This window comes from Lycium ferocissimum, chromosome 1 (assembly GCF_029784015.1).
Source record: "Lycium ferocissimum isolate CSIRO_LF1 chromosome 1, AGI_CSIRO_Lferr_CH_V1, whole genome shotgun sequence".
NCBI classification, from domain to species: domain Eukaryota; kingdom Viridiplantae; phylum Streptophyta; class Magnoliopsida; order Solanales; family Solanaceae; genus Lycium; species Lycium ferocissimum.
The window spans coordinates 70,647,935-70,669,395 of NC_081342.1; the positions used below are offsets into that span (position 1 = coordinate 70,647,935).

At 34.4% G+C, this 21,461-nt stretch overlaps 1 protein-coding gene across 1 annotated transcript; it reads right to left on the reverse strand.

Moving 5' to 3' along the window:
- Window positions 1–15,352: 15,352 nt before the first annotated feature.
- Window positions 15,353–21,214, reverse strand: LOC132059188 (abscisic acid receptor PYL9-like). Its single transcript, XM_059451731.1, has 3 exons — window positions 20,794–21,214; window positions 19,169–19,384; window positions 15,353–15,970 (listed from the first exon to the last, which is right to left on the reverse strand). The coding sequence occupies exons 1-3, from the start codon at window positions 20,890–20,892 to the stop codon at window positions 15,752–15,754; spliced, it is 534 nt and encodes a 177-aa protein (XP_059307714.1). The 5' UTR covers window positions 20,893–21,214; the 3' UTR covers window positions 15,353–15,751.
- Window positions 21,215–21,461: the final 247 nt, after the last annotated feature.

Consider the following 21,461-nt stretch of genomic DNA (forward strand, 5'->3'; position numbering starts at 1 on the left):
TTTCCAATCTTCTGTGTAAAGAGTTTCTCCAGTAGTTTTTTGGTAGTATTGAAAACAACTGATAGAATATGTTTCATTATTTCATATTCTTACCGATTCCTTTTGATCCTAGGCTTCAGAATCTGTGATGCGAAACCAAGACCTTTTAATTGTTTTAAGTTGATGTACTTATTAAAGTTTTGTGATTTGTTGCTATGTGAAGATAATGAGTATGGATAAGGTAGAAGAGTCATGATTATTCTATTCATTAAATAAAATACAGATGTCATGATATTTTTATTACTAAACCTATATGAAAAGTGGTTTAGGTCCTGTTTAGGAGATTTTCTCATTAGTTGCTCTAATTTGATGGAATAAAGTTATGTATGAGGTTGCCTACTTGGAACTAAAAGCTGGACATCAATCAATCAGGGGAATCTTGAATTAGAATTTTGATACTCTAGAGCTTGAGCTTTACGAGATAGAGAATCTTTTTCTCTTGGCTTGCACATTCTCTTGCCTATCTATTAGGAGTTTTGTTACTGTATTGAGATGACCTTTCTTCTTTTAACAAATCAAGATTTACAATATACAAGCTGGATTCTAAAGAGCTGGGCCTGCTACCCTTGAAGAAAGTGCAGAACAATTGAAGCAATCTACTTTGGTTTTGTTACAATCTGTTTAGAAATGTCACATTTGTAAAAGCTATAATTTTGTTCTCTTTTGTTTGGAGTTGACAAATATAATGTCATGTAATTCTGCGAATTGCCCAATTGAAGCTCGTGCTCGCACGGGCCCAACATGACTGTTTAGAAATTTCATAACAATTACATATAGAGCAAATTAAAAAATTTCTATTGGTATTTTCCCTATTTAATAAAAAGAGAAAATATAGATATAAATTCACAAATTTGTTAGATATTTTAACCAACACTTTGTTGGCCCTAGACAAAACTTTAGGATAATTAAAGCAATAAAGTAACTTAATCCTACAATTTTGTTAAGAATTGTTAGTATTACGACTTAATACATCGACATTTTTTCAAATTTGCCAAAAAAATTCATTTAGACACTCAAACCACTATCTGTTTCAATTGAGCACCTGAACAAGTGATAAATTGTTCCTATTAGACATTTCAAACTTAAATTTTGATAAACTTTCTGCAAATATTCTCAAATGCTCATTAAATAAATAAGTTAACCATTTAAAATATATCACCTCATTTAAAATACATTACCCTCATCAACCTCAATTGGAACATGCTTGATGTATTAAGCCTACTATTAATTATGGTAACATTCTTTTTTTTTCTTTTTTTTTTAATTATAAAGCACTATGAATCTAACATTCACATTTCTTTTTACCATTGTATAACATAATAATATAAATTCTTAAGGATGAGCCATTATGCATTATTGTCCTAAAGGTCATTCTTTCCAATTTCTAGCTCATAACTTGAACTTATAATTTCATGAGGATGAATTATTATACGTTATTATCCTGAATAGCTTACTTTCCAACTTTTTGCTTAGTAGTAGTTGAATTTATAACTAAGGAACGTAACTCATTATTGAACAAAACTAAATGTGTAATTTATCTTAACCGATAGTAGAAAAGAGTATCATTTATGTCACTATAATGAAAAATATTACATGAAATTTCAAATCATAAGCGTAATTTTAGACTATCCTATCTAGATTTAATTTTAAGTTCTTTTACTAAAGTTTTCTTTGTTTACGAATTGTAGTTATATATCAAATTAATTAAGACAAATAATTTCTTGGCTCAAACAGTAAAAGGAATATTATTATGTTTGGTTGTGAACATAAAGCTTGTGAAAACTCAAACTTGTTAATATGCTACATGGAATTCATTAATATTTTAAAAGAGACAATTTGCATAAAAAGAGATTCCTTTTGAGACAAAACAATATTAGTATTAAGAATTATGAACTAATTTGCAAAATAATGCAATATATTATAACATATTAAGTTTTGATCTGATTAATTTTAAAATGTAAAAAGATTATATTGTTGGTGTTATAAATTGGACCCAAAACACACTTATTAGTTTTATCAAATTATAATTTGATAAGTTTGAAAAATAAATCAAACTTTTATTATTTCATAATATATATTCTATTTAAATTTATAACTAATCCTTCCATTTCAATTCACGCATCTAGTCTTTCTTTTTAGTATGTTGATTGTTTTTATATATGATATCTTCTCAATTCAAATTCTACATTACATGTTTAATACTATAAGGTTCAAAGAGTGTTTAGGTACATTACATAATTTTTAATTTAAAATCACAAGATTTTAAAAAAATTCTTTTTTTCTTATACTCCATACCTAATTAAATTAGAAAACTCAAATTGAAAAATGCAGAATACTAAATTTTATATTTTAGTAAACATCATATTTGTTTACTTTAATTGAAAGTAGCAAAATTGAACAATCAATCAGATTAGATGTCACGTCAATTTTAGAAAGAAAGACAGAAATCATGATTCTTAGATGCTACTAAATAGGGCCCACATTTTCAGAAATGTACACAAATTTCATTTTCTCCAACGTGATGATACACATGGCAATATGTAAATTTAATAGCCTGCACTTTGATGGGACACGTGGACTTAGGCCTCATTTGTTTGCACTTAATGAAGGTCTGAATATGAATGGTTCAGCCCTTAAGTCATTAAGTGCATTTGTTTTACATTAAGATCTAAGCACTTATTTAGTCTCGAATAGGTCTTATTCGCTTAAGATCTTGAATCCAGTCTTAATATCATTAAGAGGCACTTTGTGTGGATAATTTTTAACACCCACCCCACCCCCTCACTCCCACTACCCACCACCTCAAACCTCCCTACCTCTTCACCACCCACCCCAAGCCTCTCCTACCCCCACCCTTCACCCACCCCACCCCAACCGTACCCCTAACCCTACGTCCCACTCACCACCACCACCAACACTACCCCCACCACTACCGACCCACCCCATCCCCACAACCCACCTATCACCAACCCCCCACCCCCATCTACCTTACCCTAACCACCCCCACTCCAACCACTCACCACCCGCGACCTCCCACTACCCCCACCCAAATTATACTAACCCCCAACCCTACCCCCTACCCCCGGACCCCTCACTCGTCACCAACACCACACAACCCTCCACCTACCCACCACCACTACCTCCCACCCTCACCACCCACCGGGTTACCCCCAACCACCCCTCACCACCACCCACCACCCACCCCCAAAACCACGACACCGCACCACTGCCTACCCCACCCACAATGGAGAGCTACAAAGCATCGGCCGTCGTCATTACTAGCGAACATCGCGTTTTAGTTTTTATCGAATAATATTTTTATTTTATTAAATTTGTATTTATTTTCTAATATTTAGTTACTTTTTATTTGAAGTTTATATTTATAATAGTTAAATAAATATATTATGGACATTCCGATGTTGAAAAACAAACAGTTTTAATCATTCAGTGTTCAGATCTAGAGACAACATCTTAATCATTCAGACGTGCATTCAGATTCAGACGTCTTAATCTTAATGAAAACAAATGAGGCCTTAGTAAAATTACTGAATTTCCCTTGGACGACGATCCTTGCTTTTTAACCCACTCTTCTATATAGTAGAAATGTAGAATATTCATATCACAATCCCACATTGCTATTCACCAACAAAATAATCATTGCCTTATTATCCAGTATGCACCATATAATAATCTCTACCATATAATATGTGTAAAATCAGTTTGTGATCCAAATAATTGTTCTGGTAAGGTGTTCAAATAACAATTTTTATATTATCATTTTTGTGTAACTAGTCTGTGTAACAAACAATTTGTTAAGGTGTTCTTCTAATACGTGTTTTCCTACATTAGTTATATATAATTAAGGCTATCAATCTAAATTATTTCACAATTGAGTGCTTGTTCCTTCTTGCGTTTATGTTGTGTTTATCTCGTGATAACCGTTTCTTTTACATAGGAATTACTTTTGTCTTCTTTTAAAGAAATTGCAGTAGGCAGTAAAAATATTGAAATCAGTATTCAACAGCCGCGAAAGGCTTGTGATGAGTTTGCAAGGCCTTCACAAGTTGTCAGTTTTTTTTTTTTTTTTTTTTTTTAACCTTTTTATGTCCACCAATTAGGGGTGTACATGGACCGGGTTGGTTCGAATTTTTTAAAGACCAAACCAAACCAATTGCATCGGGTTTTTAAATCTATAAACTAAACTAAACCAACAAAAGTCGGGTTTTTCAACCTCGGGTTTTCTCGATTTTTTCGGGTTGCTCGGGTTTTTCGGGTTTTTTCCGGTAAAGTCTTCATAAAAACATATAACTTATACTTCAAATATTTCTTTAGTCCTAGTAAGATACAACGATCTAATTAAGATATTTATTAAGAAAATAACACAAAACGTGATGAGAGATGACATTGTACTAAAATATTCAACGAAAAAAATTAATGAAATTGCATAAAATAAAATTATCATAATCTAAAAGTACTAAGTCATACTACAATAGATACAACTAATTTATAAGGCATGTAAAAAATGATCATAATCTAAAAGTACTAAGTCATGCTAAAATAAGTACGGCTACTAAGTATTAATTACATGACTAAATATTAAAGAAAAAAATAAAATTAAGTTACGTATTTTCACTTTCTAAACTAATATAAAACTAAAGAATAGATATCAAAATTATTGTCATTCTTTTTGTTAGATATGAATTTCTTTTGTTAGCATTAGTATTGATTTGATTTTTGTTGAGTTTTATTTGAGTTACTAATATCATTGGGCTATAAAACTTATTAAACCATTCAAAAGTCTAATTCCAAGCTTGAAATAATATGTTAAAAGACAAAAAACTATGAAAAAGCTAAAGAAACATTTATAAATTACATTATAAATAGATATTTCTATGTATAAAATGTGTTTGAAATTTTACAAATGTAATGTCGGGTTGATTTGATTCGGTTTGACTTTTTTTAGTTAAAACCAAATCAAACCAATAGTGTTCGGGTTTTTCTTTTTAAAACCAAACCAAGTCAAACCAAACCACTAGTCGGGTTTTTTTCTCGGTTTGGTTCGGATTATCGGTTTGGTGCGGTTTGTTGGTTTGCTTTGTACACCCCTACCACCAATTATATATTTCCATGAAGCCAAATGTGTATAAAAAAAAAAAAAAAAACTTGCAACAATGTTATTAGTGGCTACAACTTTATTATTTGGCTAAAAATAATGACATTCTAATAAGTTATTGTTACACATTTGGCAAGGAAGAAAAAATACACAATTAGAATAAATAATTATTGCATATGAGTAAGAAACTTTTTAAAATATATATACAGTTGAAACTCCAATATTTTGGCTAAAAATAATGAAATTTCAATCAATTTTTTTTTACCAATATGACCTGAAAAAGGACAACAAAATCGAAATAAATAGTCATTACATGAAAAGAAGAAATACATAGTTTTTCTCTTATTTAGAAATTACACCGTTTGAAGTTCATTAATTTAGCTAAATCTTCTTTTCATTTGGCTAAAAGAGAGTGTATTGACACTCTATGCCACACTAGTGTCCAGGGGGATCAAGCTATCAAAATTCAAAGTTTAGGGGGTAATTTAGGTTAATGTAAAATTCATGTGTGCACTGAATAAAAGTCGTCTAAGTTCTAATGGTTCCAAATCTCAATTAATTATTCCCCATCTATAAATTTAATGTTAATGACATAACAGTTAGACAAGCATTACGTACTACAATTTGGTTTTTTGCCAACACACATACAACTTACAAGGTCATAACTTGCCCCTATTTTTCCAAAAGGGAAAAGGGTCCAAAATATCCCTCTACTTTGGAAAAAGGGCTAAAAATGTCCTCCCGACTTATTTTGGGTCAAAAATACTCTTCGCGTTATGAAAATTTTGAAACGTACCCTCTGTTAACAGATATATTCATTCTCCCAAAAAAACCTTTTTTGACCCGATCCAAACCTAAGCGGACCCAAACAAAATAATAACTCCTTGGTCCACCAAACAAGACTCAAACGTTCAATTCCTCTTCACCAACATTAGAAAGAGAGAGAGAGAGAACATTAGAGAGAGAGAAAAGTGACGGTTCCCAATTCCTCATGCGATTCTTCACTTTTTCCAGCCAACTTTCTTTTCTATATGGCTTCAAATATTATCTCAACTTCGACAAAATTAAGACAAATAGAGTATATTTAGGGATGGATAGGACTAAAAAAGTATGTAATTTCTGCTGGAACTTTCAGTTATTTTGATAGAAATTTGAGATTTTCTTTCTTAGCAAAGCATATTTTATACATAGCCACTGCCATATTTTCACTGCAACAAAATCAAAATTCTAGAGACAATACGAACACCAAACAGAAGAACATGAAAAGATAAAAATAAAACAGAAATTGTACCTGATTTAAATAAAACTATAGAAATAAATTTCTTCTCACTGCAAAAATCCTATTCAAGCAAATGATGAAACCCAAAAACTTCATCCATGAAATGGAAGTAGCAGTATGCCCAAGGCTTGTTTTCCCAGCTCACCTAACAACAAGAAGCGCCTAAAATGTTTGTCCTAATCTGTAACATGAGATTTTGAAGTGTTACCATTCTCAAATTGAACGTTTGAGTCTCATTTGGTGGACTAAGGAGTTATTATTTTGTTTGGGTTGGGTTAAGTTTGGATCGGGTCAAAAAATGTTTTTTTAAGGGGAATAGATAATTCTTTTAACGGAGGGATATGTTTGAAAAGTTTCATAACGGGAAGGGTATTTTTGACCCAAAATAAATTCGGAGGATATTTTTAGCCCTTTTCCCAAAGTAGAGGGATATTTTTGACCCTTCTCCCTTTCCAAAATATCAAAACATTTGGCAGTACTCGAGATATTTTCTAATATGGAGTTGGTAATTGGGAGGTTTCGCTGCTTAAGTTTTATTTCCTCTGGTTTAGTTCTTCTAAGCTTTTCTCACTAGACTAGATAGATCACACTTCAAAGCTCACTTATATTGCCACAAAAAAATTGTTTACCTTTTCCAAACATGTTACAAGATCTAAATTTCTGAAGCTGCTCTGGCATATTCTACTGCTTCATCAGAGTTTGTGACATCTTCTTATATGCTATAGTCAGGGGTGCACCCAACATATCTTCCACAAAAAAATTGTTGATTGTAACTATTGGTTCCACAAAAAAAGTGTTGACTGTAACAAAGTCAAAGGACATCAAAAAAATATTGAAATTGCAAATTTTCTTTTTTTAGGGACCTTTGTTTCACTATTTGAGTGTTCTTTTTATCTGTTCATATAAGTGCTAAAATCACTCCCCCGAGAAGAGGAAAAAAACATTCAATGTGCATTAAATGCTAAGTGAATGTGGATGTGCGGGGGTGAGTGGGTTCCCCCTTTGAGTTCTCTATATAATAAGCAAATCCTATTCAGTTTCTTCATCCCTTGTTTGGTCCCTAAGTCCCTACCCACTCAAACCCCTGTTACATTAGTTTTCTTTTCCCATTTTAATATGCTAATGTTCTCTGAAAGTCGGTGCCCTCTTTAGTCTTTGAGCCCCTTTTTTCCCCCACTCCCCTCTCTCACAATACATAATTGGGCTTTTTTAAGGTTTTTTTTTTTTTTTTTAAATTTCTTAAGGTTTTAACCCTACCCTACCCCATTTTTTGAACTAGCTAACTAGATACATTTTTATATAGAGCTGAAATTGGTGATAACAATTGGGATCTAGGCGCGGTTGTAAGAACATTGTAGCTCCTAGTTTAGGCATAGATTCACTGCCTTTTGAAAATGATGATGATTGGAATCTTTTTGACAGACTTTTAGATGATGACTGTGACGATATATCTTTCAAAGCTCAGTAGAAATTTTTTCTAGGAATTTTCCAATCGCTCAACAGCAAAAACCAAATGATCAATCTTCTTCGATCATTCACCCTACAAACCCCGTCCCCATTCAAATAATTAGCCAACCAATAATTCTTCCTCCTCCACCACCAGCCGAACAATGTGTGTCAGCAGCAGCGCAACAATTGATTAATTTGCAACAACAACTGGTGAAGCGAGCTTTAGTTCATCCTACTTTGACCGTGCCCAGTAGAACTAGTTTGATCCAGACTCGTAGAAGGTAGTACTCCATCCGATCTGTTTCATTTTACGTGAAATGAATTTTTAAGATTAAATGAGTCACCTGATCGTCACAAGAAAAATCAGCCGATAAAAATTATCTATGAATTGAGGCAAGAGGAATTCATAAATGATACATGGGCATGGCGGAAGTACGGTCAAAAGCCAATAAAAACTTCTCCATTCCCGAGGTTTGTTCTTTCAACATTTTTTTCATGTCATAGAAAGTTTTGTTCCTTTCTCATCAATTTTCGTGACCTAATAAAATGTTGTGATGCTTATTCTGTGTGTCACGACAGGAACTCCTACAGGTGTAGCACCTTAAAAAGCTGTAGAGTGAAGAAACACATTGACAAAAGCCCAAAGGGTAAAAATCTTTTTGTTGTGGCCTATTCCGGTGAACATAACCATCCTCCCCAGCTCACTATTGACTGCAACTGTCTCACTGGCACGTTGCTAAAAATAAGCTTCCCAAAGGCATAAATATTGTGCCTAGAGCATTAAACTTTAATTCATCCTCCTCTAATTGCTCTCAACGGCGTTCAAGTGTTTCTCCAATTAGATCAACTATTCCTACACTTGAATTCAAGAGTGCATCCCCAAACAAAAACAAAATGGTGGTGGCAGAGAAAAAAGGTGACGAAGAGGAGAAAGTTATTTTAATTTCTAACAAATTCGCGAGTGAAGATATTCTCAAGAGCTTTGAAGAATTGAAAGGAATTACTTGCAATAAATGTGCAGCTCCACCTAATGGGATGAAAGGGACAGAGGGAATATAGCTTATGGATATATCTTTTTTCCCTCTTCACCAACTAGATCTAGGATCAGCTTTTGTCTTTCTAGTATTGGTTCTATTTTAGCTTTAGTGCTTGCAGGAATCGTAGCTTTGTAGTTTGCATCAATTTAACCATGTACAACCTAGAAAATGGTTCCTCTCTAGCTAGCTAGCTAGATATGGACCATTTTCAGTTCTGTTTTTCTCTGTTGTCCTCCAATGTGGCAATCTAATCTGGTCTCAACTATAACTTATTGGTCAATTTTCATGGATTAGATATCTATCTTAACCCAAAAAAAAGTGTTGTACTGATCTATGCATTAAATTATATAAATCCTAAATGAATTGTCGTAATAAAGTGATACTTTAGGAAGAATGCATAATACTCCATAATTAGTTGTGCTAAGTCAAAATTTTGAGTTCTTGGCATTTTGCACCCTTAACGTGTGCACTCTTATTTTATTTGCACCCTATTCTATTATTTTTAATGGTTTACACCCTAATCTCTTTATTTTCTTGCAAAACAATAAAAAAGAGTTTTTGTTGAATTATTCATAAGAGCAAAATAGGAAAAATACAAATAAGATAAAAAATGGTGCAAACAGAAAAAAGACATCTTATTTAGGCTTGCCATGTTTCATTTGTTGTCTTTCTTTCTGCCTCATCAATTCCTATTCGCCTCTTCAAAGGTTAAAGTTGAATTTTTTTCCAACACCATCAATATGCTAATATCTTCCCTGCCATCTCTTCTTTGAAGAGGATGATACTTGATAACTGATATGGTATCTTTTCATCTAACAAGAGCAAGGAGGATGTTTCATTGTCCTCCGTCCTTTGGTACACGCCTCAACTTCTTAGATAAATATTTAATGGGGCCAACAGTAATAAAGTCATTAAATTACAACAGTAACAACGTCATTGAATTCAAACTCATGATATCAAAATTTTAACAGTAATCCTAGCTAAAATTAGGGTTATGTAGAAAATTGCTCAAAGGAAAAACAACGACTTCACATAATGTACATATAATTCTCCCTTCTTAAGGCTAAATTGACTTCTATTATAATTTGTTGTGCAAGAAGATGTAAATATGCCTTGAATGATGTTGTTCTTGCTAAACAAACGTATATCGATGAAACAATTGAGTTCCGGTACATGTACAAGCTTGGGCGGTGGCATTAAGGGACAATCTTCCCTAGGGGTGGCTTTAATTAAGAGACGGCAAGATTTTCTTTTTTTTGTTTAATACTTTATTTTTTTCATTTTGCATCATTTTTTATGTTTTCTTGTTTTGCCCTTATGGATAATTCAACAAAAAATGATTGTTCTTGTTTTGCAAAAATGTAAAGAGATCGGGGTGGAAATCATTGAAAATAATAGAATAGGGTGCAAATCACAAAAGAGTGCACATGTTAGGGGTGCAAAATGCCAAGAACTCCAAAATTTTACTTAAAAGACATATGTCATGCATTAAATGATTTGATATATACACTTAGCGTAGACAAATCCTCTTCTTTTTTTTTTTTTTTTTTTTTTTACTTAAACACTATATAATTTGCCTTTTTCAGTTTTTACTTATTTTACAACAACAACATACCCAGTATTAGGATGTACGCAGACCTTACCTCTACTTTTGTGAGACAAAAAAGCTATAAAGACCCTCAGCTCGAAAGGAAAGAAGATCAAAGAAAAGAAAGGAAAATAAAGGAAAATGACTTCAACACAGACACAACAAATATAACAGCAAAAGAGCAAGATACAAAGCAAAAGCGCAATAGATAGTGATACACATCGAAGAATTGACAAGTACACGATAACTAAACAATATTACGACTAAGAATACGTGTAAAGGGGGATAGCCCCTACCTCTCCCACCTACAATGCAACATCACTCGACTACCTACTATCCTTCTACCTTAATCCTCGACCTCCACGCTATCCTATCTAGGGTCATGTCCTCAATAAGCTGAAGTCGCAATATGTCCTATCTAATCACCTCCCCCCAGTTCTTCTTCGGCCTACCGCTATCTCTCCTAACTCCTGTGATAGCCAACCTCTCACGCCTCCTTATTGGTGCATCCTCACACTTGCTCTTCACATGCCCAAACCATCTAAGTCTCGCTTCCATCATTTCGTCCGCAACAGAGGTTACTCCCACCTTGCCCCAAATAACTTATATCTCTCTTAGTATGCCCACACATCTATCTGGACATCCTCATCCCAGCTACATTCATCTTCTGGACTTAGGTATTCTTGACTAGTCAATACTCTACTCCATACAGCAAAGTTGGTCTAACCACCACCCTGTAGAACTTACCTTTAAGCTTTGGAGACACCAGCTTTTACTTATTTTGTTTTTGAAAATTATAACGCCTTTGGTATCCATGTCGTTCGACGTCAAGAGTTTTCTTTATTATGTTTGCACAAAGAATATTATTATATATACTGCTCTCAACTAAATAAATATTTTAAATTAGAGTAAATAGGGGAAATTCATATAGATATCATGATCAAAATCATTACTTCAAGCTAGCCAATTGAAACTTTGATTGAAACTTTATAAAATAATTTTATCTTTTATACATGCATTAACGGTGTGTAAAGAATTCTCATACTTAAAAGCAAGAGGTGATCCATACTTCCACATCTGCAACATCCATCTTGGTTATTTCTCTCGGACTCTCTTGGTTTTGAGGAACATCCTCTTTGTATTGGAATCCTTCCTTTTTAACAAATTTTTAAAATTTTCTGGTGAGCAGGGCCATGTCTCCTTCACTGAAATCCTTGCTTTGGTTGGCCGCGCGAACCAGGTTCACATTTCTGGTTGATGGAGTGTTTTTCTATGCCTGGAGCTTCCTCATCTCATACATTTTCAAATTTCCCATAAGGTTTTCTATGGTCATTGTATCCAGATCTTTGGCTTCCATGATAGCATTAACTTTCCTTTCGCCAGAGTTGTGTAGGATATCGAGCAGTTTTTCAATCCTCTTTCATTGAGGAACATCTAAACCAAGAAAATCGAGTTCATTGATTATGTTGGTGAACCTATTGAACATCTCTTGGATGGATTCCTCTTTATTCATTCTAAACAACTCATACTGTCGATTTAATATGGAGATCTTTGATTTCTTTACCGGACTTGTTCCTTCATGGGTGGTCTGTAAAGGTGTCCCATATTTCTTTGCCCGTCTTGCAGGAAGAGATTCTACTATATTCTTTTGGTCTAAGGCCACATATAAGTATCTTCTTTGCATTTTTTTTTTTGGATGGCCTGAAAGTCCTTTTCATCTTGGAGTAAGAACTCTGATGTTGATTCTTTGCCATCTGTGGATGTTGATGCTTTGGTAATAACTGGGTGTCTTTGAATAATTTCTCATAGCTCTAGACCTTCGCATGTGATATAATCTTCAATACGGTCTTTCCACCAGCCCTAATAATTTTCATCAAAGCATGGTGGTCTTGTGGTTGATTGTCCTTCTTGTACGATAGGAGGTGTCGTCATCTTTCAAGGTACTAGCCTTTGTATAAAGGTCTAGTTCTGATACCACTTATTAGGATCGGGCTACTGTTATGTACTTCAACAATTAGATTCTTGAAGCAGTTTGCTTAAGAAGGAATTTGCAGCGGAATACAAAAAAATAAAAAAAAATAAAAAAACAGAAGATTTCACATGAAAAACTCCTTGTTCAAGAGAGTCAAAAACTACGACCTATATTCCTACGGGATTTACCAAAATCTTCACTATAATCCGAAGCGATAACATGTTTACAACTTTCTTGTCAAACTTAAATGACCTATTCCTTGAACAATCTGTCTACGATCCTAGAAACAAGGCTAAACCCGTTTGACGGACAACTTGTATTCGTCAAAAAACCTTAACTTTGGCCTTTCAAAGTGCCCTTGTTCCATTTAGACACTTCAGATGGGCACTTTGTGTTTCACTTAGACACTTTTTGTACTATCAATCAAATATATAGAGTGAGTGTAATACACTTGCCGATAACGTGTCAACACAGCGAATTAAATGAAGACACGTGGCATATATACTAAAAATAATTATTAAAGAATAAAATATGAGTAGAAAAATTATTTTAAAACTATTTAGTTTTTTTTTTAACCAAAACTTTAAAACTATTTAGTAAATTAAAAAAAGGAGCAAAAAAATAAAAACCTATTTTCAACCCCACGCACCTAACCCCTCCGTCCTCCGGCCGCCGTTTCCCCAACGTCACCCTCTTCCTCCATGTTTTTTTTCTTACAGATTTACTTCATTTTCAACAATGATTAATTTATCAAGCAAGCAATTCCACAGAAAAAACAGCAAACCCAGATGAATGGCTATTGCGGGGAAAATTTCTGATCGAAATATTTGAAATTTCACCTTCAAGCTTCATACGAGCTTCAATGGAGTTCTATGAGTTTTCAAGTTCAACTTCAGCAATATTTCAGTTGGTTTTAGCGTCGATTTAGTTCAAACACAACTCCACTTTAGTTTCAGATTCGACAAGCAATAGAACTCCAAAACTAATACTCAAGTCAAAGCTTCGTCGGCCAACAATGGCGGATTTAATTTTTTTCCTGACAAATGCTTCAAACCCGAAGTAGCTTTCATATTTTCAGCTGTGATTGAACAATTTCGAGCTTACAAACATCATAATCAGCTAACATCAACAAACAGACCTAAAATCTGAGAATCGAAGCCAAACCAAAATTTCAAACTCGCGCTTAGACTCCAACAATGTCTTTTCAAATTTCCGCTCTCAAATTAAGGAACGATCACGATTTTCAGCTCTAAATAATTGTTACTCGAAGATTTAAACCCAGATCCAAGAAATTCCATCTCATCAGCTTCCAATCAGATTTTTCAACGCTGATTCGATTTTCATCCTTGAATTTTTTATTTTTAAAAATAATTTATCTTCAAGTTCAAGTTTTCAATCACCCAGTCGAGTTTCAAAGAAACACCAATGATTCAAAACTGCAGAACCAAACTTGTGTAGTGAACTAGACAAGACCAACACTGATAGATTTTTCTGTAATTTTCTAATGATTTTTTTTTTTCAATTGATGCAAAAGAAAGAGAAAAGGAAGAAGAAAATAAAAAATAAAATAAAAAATCTATTTTTAAGGTCTTCACGCACGTTCGTGCAATTCACCAAGTCAAGCAGTCAAAGAAAAAAGTTGTCTAAACGACACAACAAATTCTAGCCTACCTCACGTGTCTAAATGGAACAAGGGGCGGCAGACTTGGTGTTTGACTGTGGACGATCATACGTATTCGGCCGGGTTTGGCCTAGAAACAATAATATCAACAACACTTATCACCAATACTTGCAAAGAAAAATAAGTGGAACCACAATTAGAACCTAACAATAACAACAAAAGAACTAGAAGGATAAAACTTGATAAGACTCAGGTTCTTCGTTGGTTAGTTGGCTCTTTTTGAGAACAAGGTATTGACAGCGCACACACTTGTCTCTCGTTGGATGTTTGTAATAATGTTGGATTTGTGGTCGAGTTCCAATGCTCCTTCGTGCTATGTATATAGTAGTTGGTTGCCACCTTGAGTTCTGAATCCTTGAAGGTTTTGGTTTCATTAATGTATCAGAAACCAAACCTTGTAACTATTGAGAAATAATCTTCTTAGGTTAAACCAATCAAAATGCATTTGGTGAAGTAGACAAAAGAAATAAGAGATATTTCTTGTGATTTTTACATGGATAAACTATGATTACCTGTTTTCACGAATGATTGGAGAAACTAGACTTTGTTAAACCAAAATTTCAGAAAACCTCTACTGTCATAAGTCACAAGTTATTCCATATTGGAATTAAATGTATCAAAATGGGAAGTAAGAATTCATATAGATAATTCAACTAGTTTGTAATTGAGATATAGTTGTTGTATACCAACTTTAAGTGCAACATACATGAATGATACAACAACATCTCAGTTCTAAACAAGTTGGGTTCGAGTATGTGATCCACTGATCATATTTTCCCATTTAAGCTCAACACACACATGATAAGCAATTGAAATGCATGCATGTTCCCAAAACAAAACGTACTAAGTATATTCCCAAATTTGGTAGCCTTTTTAATTCATTGAAACAAAAGAGGTCCGGCTGTGTACTGAGGTGAAACAAAACCAAGACAAACAAAAGCGGTCTTCTTTGTCTTTCTTGATATTCTTGGCTCCTTGGAAGTATCCCTCACATTCTTATTCCTTTACAGGGGATGAAGGGATGAAGAAGGGACAAGACAAATTGCTTCGGAAATCCACATGTTTTTGGGAACAAATAAGGCACCAAGAAATCATATACAACATACCGCAAAGGGTGAAATATACTACAACAAACCAGGAACTCTTGTCATGTATAAGTACCAAAAAAAAAAAAACAAAGGCAGAGTTACAGTCTAGGGAATACCATTAGCACACCAGCCTCTAAATGATACAAGTGTATAGCGCACCTTTGCCACAGCAGAGTAGCACATGATTCTTATGACAACAAAAGCTCATCCAGTAGCGTAGCATATATTTACAACCAAGGCTCAATACTTCGCACTGCCAGAATCAGTACTGGTTCTTCAAAATGTGAAATAGCCATTGCAAGAATAATCCGGTTTTACGAACAGAGGTGACCATCAGATGATTAAAGGAAGCATCAATATAAAATATATATACACACGCTCGCCTGAGATCAAGGAGGACAAGCACAATACCCATCACTCTACTCACCTTCTAAGCAAAATCCATGTATGCTCCAGCAGCAAAGACGTATATGCCCACGCTACTGCATTTGCAAAAACTGTGAAGCTACATTCTATCAATAGGCTCGGTATGGCCCTGCACCGCCAAACGCTCTGACACATCAGCTAGCGATTTGAGGTTACACCGGATGAGGGCCTCCACAAAGAAGCATGTTTCATCCTTGGTATTCCCGTCTGGTACATCTACTACAAATGACTCGATCACAATTGTTCCAGGTCTCCCATCAATGACCTCAGGATGAACAGTGATAATCGAGGAGTAGTTCTGCCACGTTTTCAAAGAAAAAGGAAATCACTTGCTAACAAGCTCAATGTATAGATATTAAGTACTACTGTGTAATACTTCCGTTTTCCAACAAAAAACATGCAGTCCAGAAAATGATGCAAAAACATACTAACATAATTTTACTATACAGTGTGGAAGGGGAGCTGGCTCACATTATGAACATGGAAGCACAACGTTTTCATGATGAGCTATATGTATTTGGTAAAGAAACAGAAAAAGATAAAGAAGAAAAGCAGTTTACAGAGAGCTTAATAAATTGAGTTCAAATTAAGGCAGAGGTAGGTTCGTTGGACTTCAAATGAGCCCCTCGCATGGGGAAGTTATTTATCCGTTCTAATCTTAGCATGTCCTTTTTCTTAATCAAATATTTGAATAACATACTTAATAAGAGAAATGGTAGAGGGGAGTTGCACAATCTTGTTTTGGCAAAATGGTCCTAGCATCCGATGCCACATTGTCAATGAATGTGTATCGATTCTTCGATACGAAACAACAGAAACCACTCTTCTCAGGAGGAAAGTTATCCTTGCATTCACTTCTCAGTTATCCATTTCCTAACCAAAAAACAATTGCTACTACCTCAATCCCAAACTAGTAGTTGATGGCTTTATGAATCTTCAACATTCATTTCACTCCATCTGGACCTGTTTTTTTCTGGAACTAAAAATAGATTGAAAGAACATCAAGATCCGCTTCATTCCATTACTCAATAATGTGTATATTGAGAAAAATTAGAGGTTTATAAAGATTCTGTGTATTTTCTAGTGGTATACAAATAAATAAACAAATTAAAAGATTCCTGACAAATACCAGACCCAACATTGAGTGTATGTGCACAAGATAAGACCATGGAAAGAAAGGAATATATAAAGCTCAATGAATTGTTTTTTTCTTAAATGTAAGGTAAATTTCATTGTAAATAGTACCAAGAAGGTACTGACTTGGTGGGCTAATTTACCTAATACCTGTTGCTAGTGGGAGGTGGCATGTATCCCGTGGAATTAGTCGAGGTATAAACAAGCTGGCCTAGACACCACGGATATCAAAAAAGAAGAATCTTCACCCCCATAAGGAACAAAAAATCAAAAAGTATGGTCATCATCATCAATCCAACTACTATTACACCAGAAACTCAATAAATTGAGTTAAGATGATGCGAGGAAGATTATTTGGACTTAGCATTAGCCTCTCCCAGAGGAAAGCAATAACCATTCTTAGCAGGTCATTTTGCTTTTCATCGTTCCAGTTAACAAATATTAGCATTACACACGCATAGGATCAGAATTTGTGAAATCTTGTACAGGTAAAAGGATCCCTACATCCCACGCTATACCCAATGGCAGGGCTGCATCGATGCCGCTTCAAGAAACAAAACAACAGAAACGTCTCTTTGCTATGAGGAAAAGTTGACCAGGCATTCACTTCTCCATTTCCTAACCAAAGAACAGTAAATGAAGAACAGAAGATTTGTAATTTTGATGAATGGAACAATTCAACATGCTCACTGTCTAAGCCATTTAAGTTCCGCAACACAAACCATGTGGGATCAAACTTGATATAATTTACAACTTCCTCTATTCCATTCTATGTGACTCTTTTCTCTTTAGTTTGTGGTAATAAGATAAGACATCCCATTTTTACCGTTATTGACATGACTTATTGGAACCCACTTGATATAAAAGTGAGGAACATGAAGGGAAATGTGGGACTCTGACCATCTCCCATTTAATTATTGCTATCAAGGTCAACTATGGTACTTTGCATATACTTAGTTTATGTGTCAAAGTTTTCATTTGAGTCTTATTCATAGTATACAGTCAAACACCGTCGTGTAAAATGGGACAGGAGGAGTACCATTAATTAGCCACTTTTCTAAGACTCATTATTGCTCAAGAAAAAAGCGATAATAACAGCATGGAACGTAAGCAGCTTCTATGTGATATTCAAGCACAACTACTGTTAACTGAGTAAGCCAATTCTGAGGCAATAAAGAAGATGGTCCAAATATTTTTCCAGAAAATTAAATTATAAAGATCGTACATGACAAGGTGCAAGTAAAACTCAAGTTACTTCCGTCTAAAATTCAACCAAAATTCTTTCAAACTTAAATTTATTTATTGAATGGACACTTCATGATAACTATAAAACATCTCATGTAATTTCTGTTTCTAAACTTCATTGTTTGTGCTTTTCCCATCCCAACTTTAAAATCAATTACTCTCTCTCTCTCTCTCTCTCTCTCTCGCAGACGCACACCATGAAGACATTTGAATAAGCAAAGGTGACCATAATGAATGCTGAACACTTGAAGTTTCTTGAAGTTTCAAGTTCAAATGCTGTGTGCACGCATGTATAAAATAGTACTATAAGCTTGAGAATCTCATCCCACAATGGATGCTTAACTTATAAGTTGTCTTTGATTTGTCAGCTCTTTCAGAATAGAATGTCGAAATAAACCTCGCTTGATCAATATATATTGCGATAGTTATTGTACTGGTTGAAGAAGCCGATCAGGAAAAATAAAATTTGAGGTTAGAAGGAGGAAGAGGATAACTCGTTTAAACAGGGACAAATTAAAGCTCAAGTGCCAAAGACTTCTCAGAGAAGTAATCAGCATAGTTGAATGGTGGTAACATCATCTCTAGTTGGAGTTCAGAACAGCAAGGATTCAAGTACGTATAGATCTTTTGCAATGAAAATCCTGTCTCTCAGCCAACCACGAAGAAATTGCAGGGCTTGCCCTTCAAATGGGCTGGTCTTTAACTTGGCTGATTCTTAATTCTTGCCGTTCAAAATCAAACTTATGCCTAGCGGGGATAAGTTCTTTAAAGGCACGGGACATAACTTGTGGAATATTATAATGCGAAAATGTAAATCTATGCCCGCGAAAAAAGTTGTTTGTCTTGAGGGGCAAAAATTAAAGACCAGCACAAAGTAGGGGGGAAAGAGCAAATGACCCCCCAACCACAACAGGAGAAGGAGCATATAATAGTCAGTTATACGCTGATGCAAGATGGTTAGAGGAAAACATGGTTTCTTACCATTCAACAGACACTTGATTCTATATTCCTTTTTCACAGAATAAATTCAACTTTAAGATACACAAAGCACCTTAGCCAACATATATATCCATTCAATGGATTCAATATTTTCTATGAGAAGATAAAAGATGCATACCCTAAGCCTGTGATCTCCACCAACAATCTTTACGCCAAAGATGTGCTCCTCATCATCTAGAAGCTCTAACCTCTCCTTGCTGGTGGTGGCTGGAAGACCCGACCGTACATTCACTTCTCTCACACTCCCAATTTCAAGGTCCCCTTGCACTACGCACCTGCTCACGAATGGTTTGTACCTTTGTGGTTGATCAAACCTTCTCACCAATGACCATACCTATGAAATATACCAGACCAGTCAGTCCCACATCCAATGATCGGTTACACATGAAATCAAGTACATGATGCAATTTGGTTTACCAAAGCCAATTCCATCTCCAAAGGCTAATTATATGAATATTCTAGGTGATGAAACAATTAACGCTTTCTGGTTGATTTAGAATTGAAGTTTTTGTTCTCAGGAGTTAACCATGATTTTGTTGTGTGTGTAACATGTATCTTCATGATGCCTTTCTAATACCAATCTTATTTCATAAAAAAAAAAAAAAAAAACACTGTCTTACACATTATTTTATTTTATTTTTAAGCGGAGGGTCTTTCAGAAACAGTCTCTCTACATCCATGAGGTAGGGTAAGGTCTGTGGACACTCTACCTTCCCCAGACCCCACTTTGTGGGATTATACTGGATATGTAGTTGTTGTTGTTACACATTATTTTTCATAACCGTGGTGTCCGGGCCAGCCGCATACCTCGACTAATTCAACAGCGTACCTGCTACCTCCAACCAACATAGGTCTTCGGGTAAATCTGTCCACCATGCCTTGGACAGATGGGAAGAACTCACCTAGTACTTTATCTCTGCTGGGAATTGAACCTGATACCTCATGGTTTTCAACCAAACTTCATTGACTACTAGGCCACACCCTTGGGTGAAACAATTAACACTGTCTTACACATAAAAAAACATTTTCTTCTTTACCTCAAAACAGCAGCAAAAACATTTATATCAGCAATCTTAAATTACATAATTCGACCAATTTACTTTATAGGAAGACAAAATCCCAATTCCTAAATCTTATTTGTCTACAATGCAGCTACTTGCTCTGTCCATTTTTATTTGTCCATGTTTGACTTGGCACAACCCCTAAGATGTAATTAATAAAATGATAAGTTTAGTATATCGCCCTTTGAATATAATAAATTTAATGTTTTGGAAAATGCATTAGGAAATGATGATAGTTAATATTCCCTCCGTTCACTTTTAGTTGTCCAATATCCAAAAATAGATTTTCACTTTTACTTATCACTTTTAGTATATTAAGATAAGACAATTTATTTTTTTCTGTTTTACCCATAGTATTAATTACTCACTTCAAAACATTTTTGAAATTCAATAAAAATATGCATCAATTAATATGGGTACATTGGTAAATTATGCACTTCATTTACTATTTCTTAAACAGCGTAAAAAGTCTAAAGTGGACAAGTAAAAGTGAACGGAGGGAGTAATAAAGGTAAATTAGGAACTAAGTGATAAAATTCTGTCTTGGTTTTCTAAATTGGACAAGAAACTAAACATCTATTTTTAATATACGGAGGGAGTAACTCAAAACAAGTTGATGGCATATAGATCTGAGAATATATGAAAATAAAAGAGCAAAGTACTTTAAATGGATTAAACTTACAAGATTAACAGGAGCTTTAATGCGTTTAACAAGTGAAGAGTTGCACTGATTGTCGTTAACCACATGTTTATGGTGTCTCCTAATGTATTCATCTTCCATCTTGCTTATGATCTCAAACAGAAAAATTTCAGTTTGACAAAACAAAAGTGTGAATGGTACAAAATTGATCTATTTTTAATGAAAATAAAATATAGAGCAAGTTGGGTTTTGGGGGTCCATGTTGTTTTAACAACTTTAATCCTCCATCCGTCTCAATTTATGTTACACTATTTAACTTGACACAAATAAATCATTTAACTTGACATAGAGTTTTGAAATTTATAGCTCAAAACAAATTTTATATATTTGTGTGATTGTAACTAATCTCATAAAATTAAATTATTTCTAAATATAAAAAATTAAATTTTTTTGAAACAGATTAAAAAAAAAAAAAAGTGTTGCTGCGTAAATTGGGACAAGGGAGTTGGTGTAAACTAAAATGGAAACATACTTTTAACAAGAGAGAGTGTACAAAATTGGCGAATCAAAGAGTAGATGGAACAGTAGAAAGCATATTATTGGATAATGCTTGCTTTCATTTCTGGCATCCCCTCACTTTTTCTGAGAAAATGACCAAATGGTCTCTTATCTTTGGTGGTAAGTTCAAAATGGACCCTTAAGTATCAAAC

Coding starts and splice junctions, on each gene's coding strand:
- LOC132059188 (XM_059451731.1), bottom strand. CDS start 20,892: ATGGAAGATGAATACATTAGGAGACACCATAAACATGTGGTTAACGAC. Junction 19,385..20,793: donor TTAAAGCTCCTGTTAATCTT/GTAAGTTTAATC, acceptor TATATTTCATAG/GTATGGTCATTGGTGAGAAG. Junction 15,971..19,168: donor GTGGAGATCACAGGCTTAGG/GTATGCATCTTT, acceptor AAAACGTGGCAG/AACTACTCCTCGATTATCAC.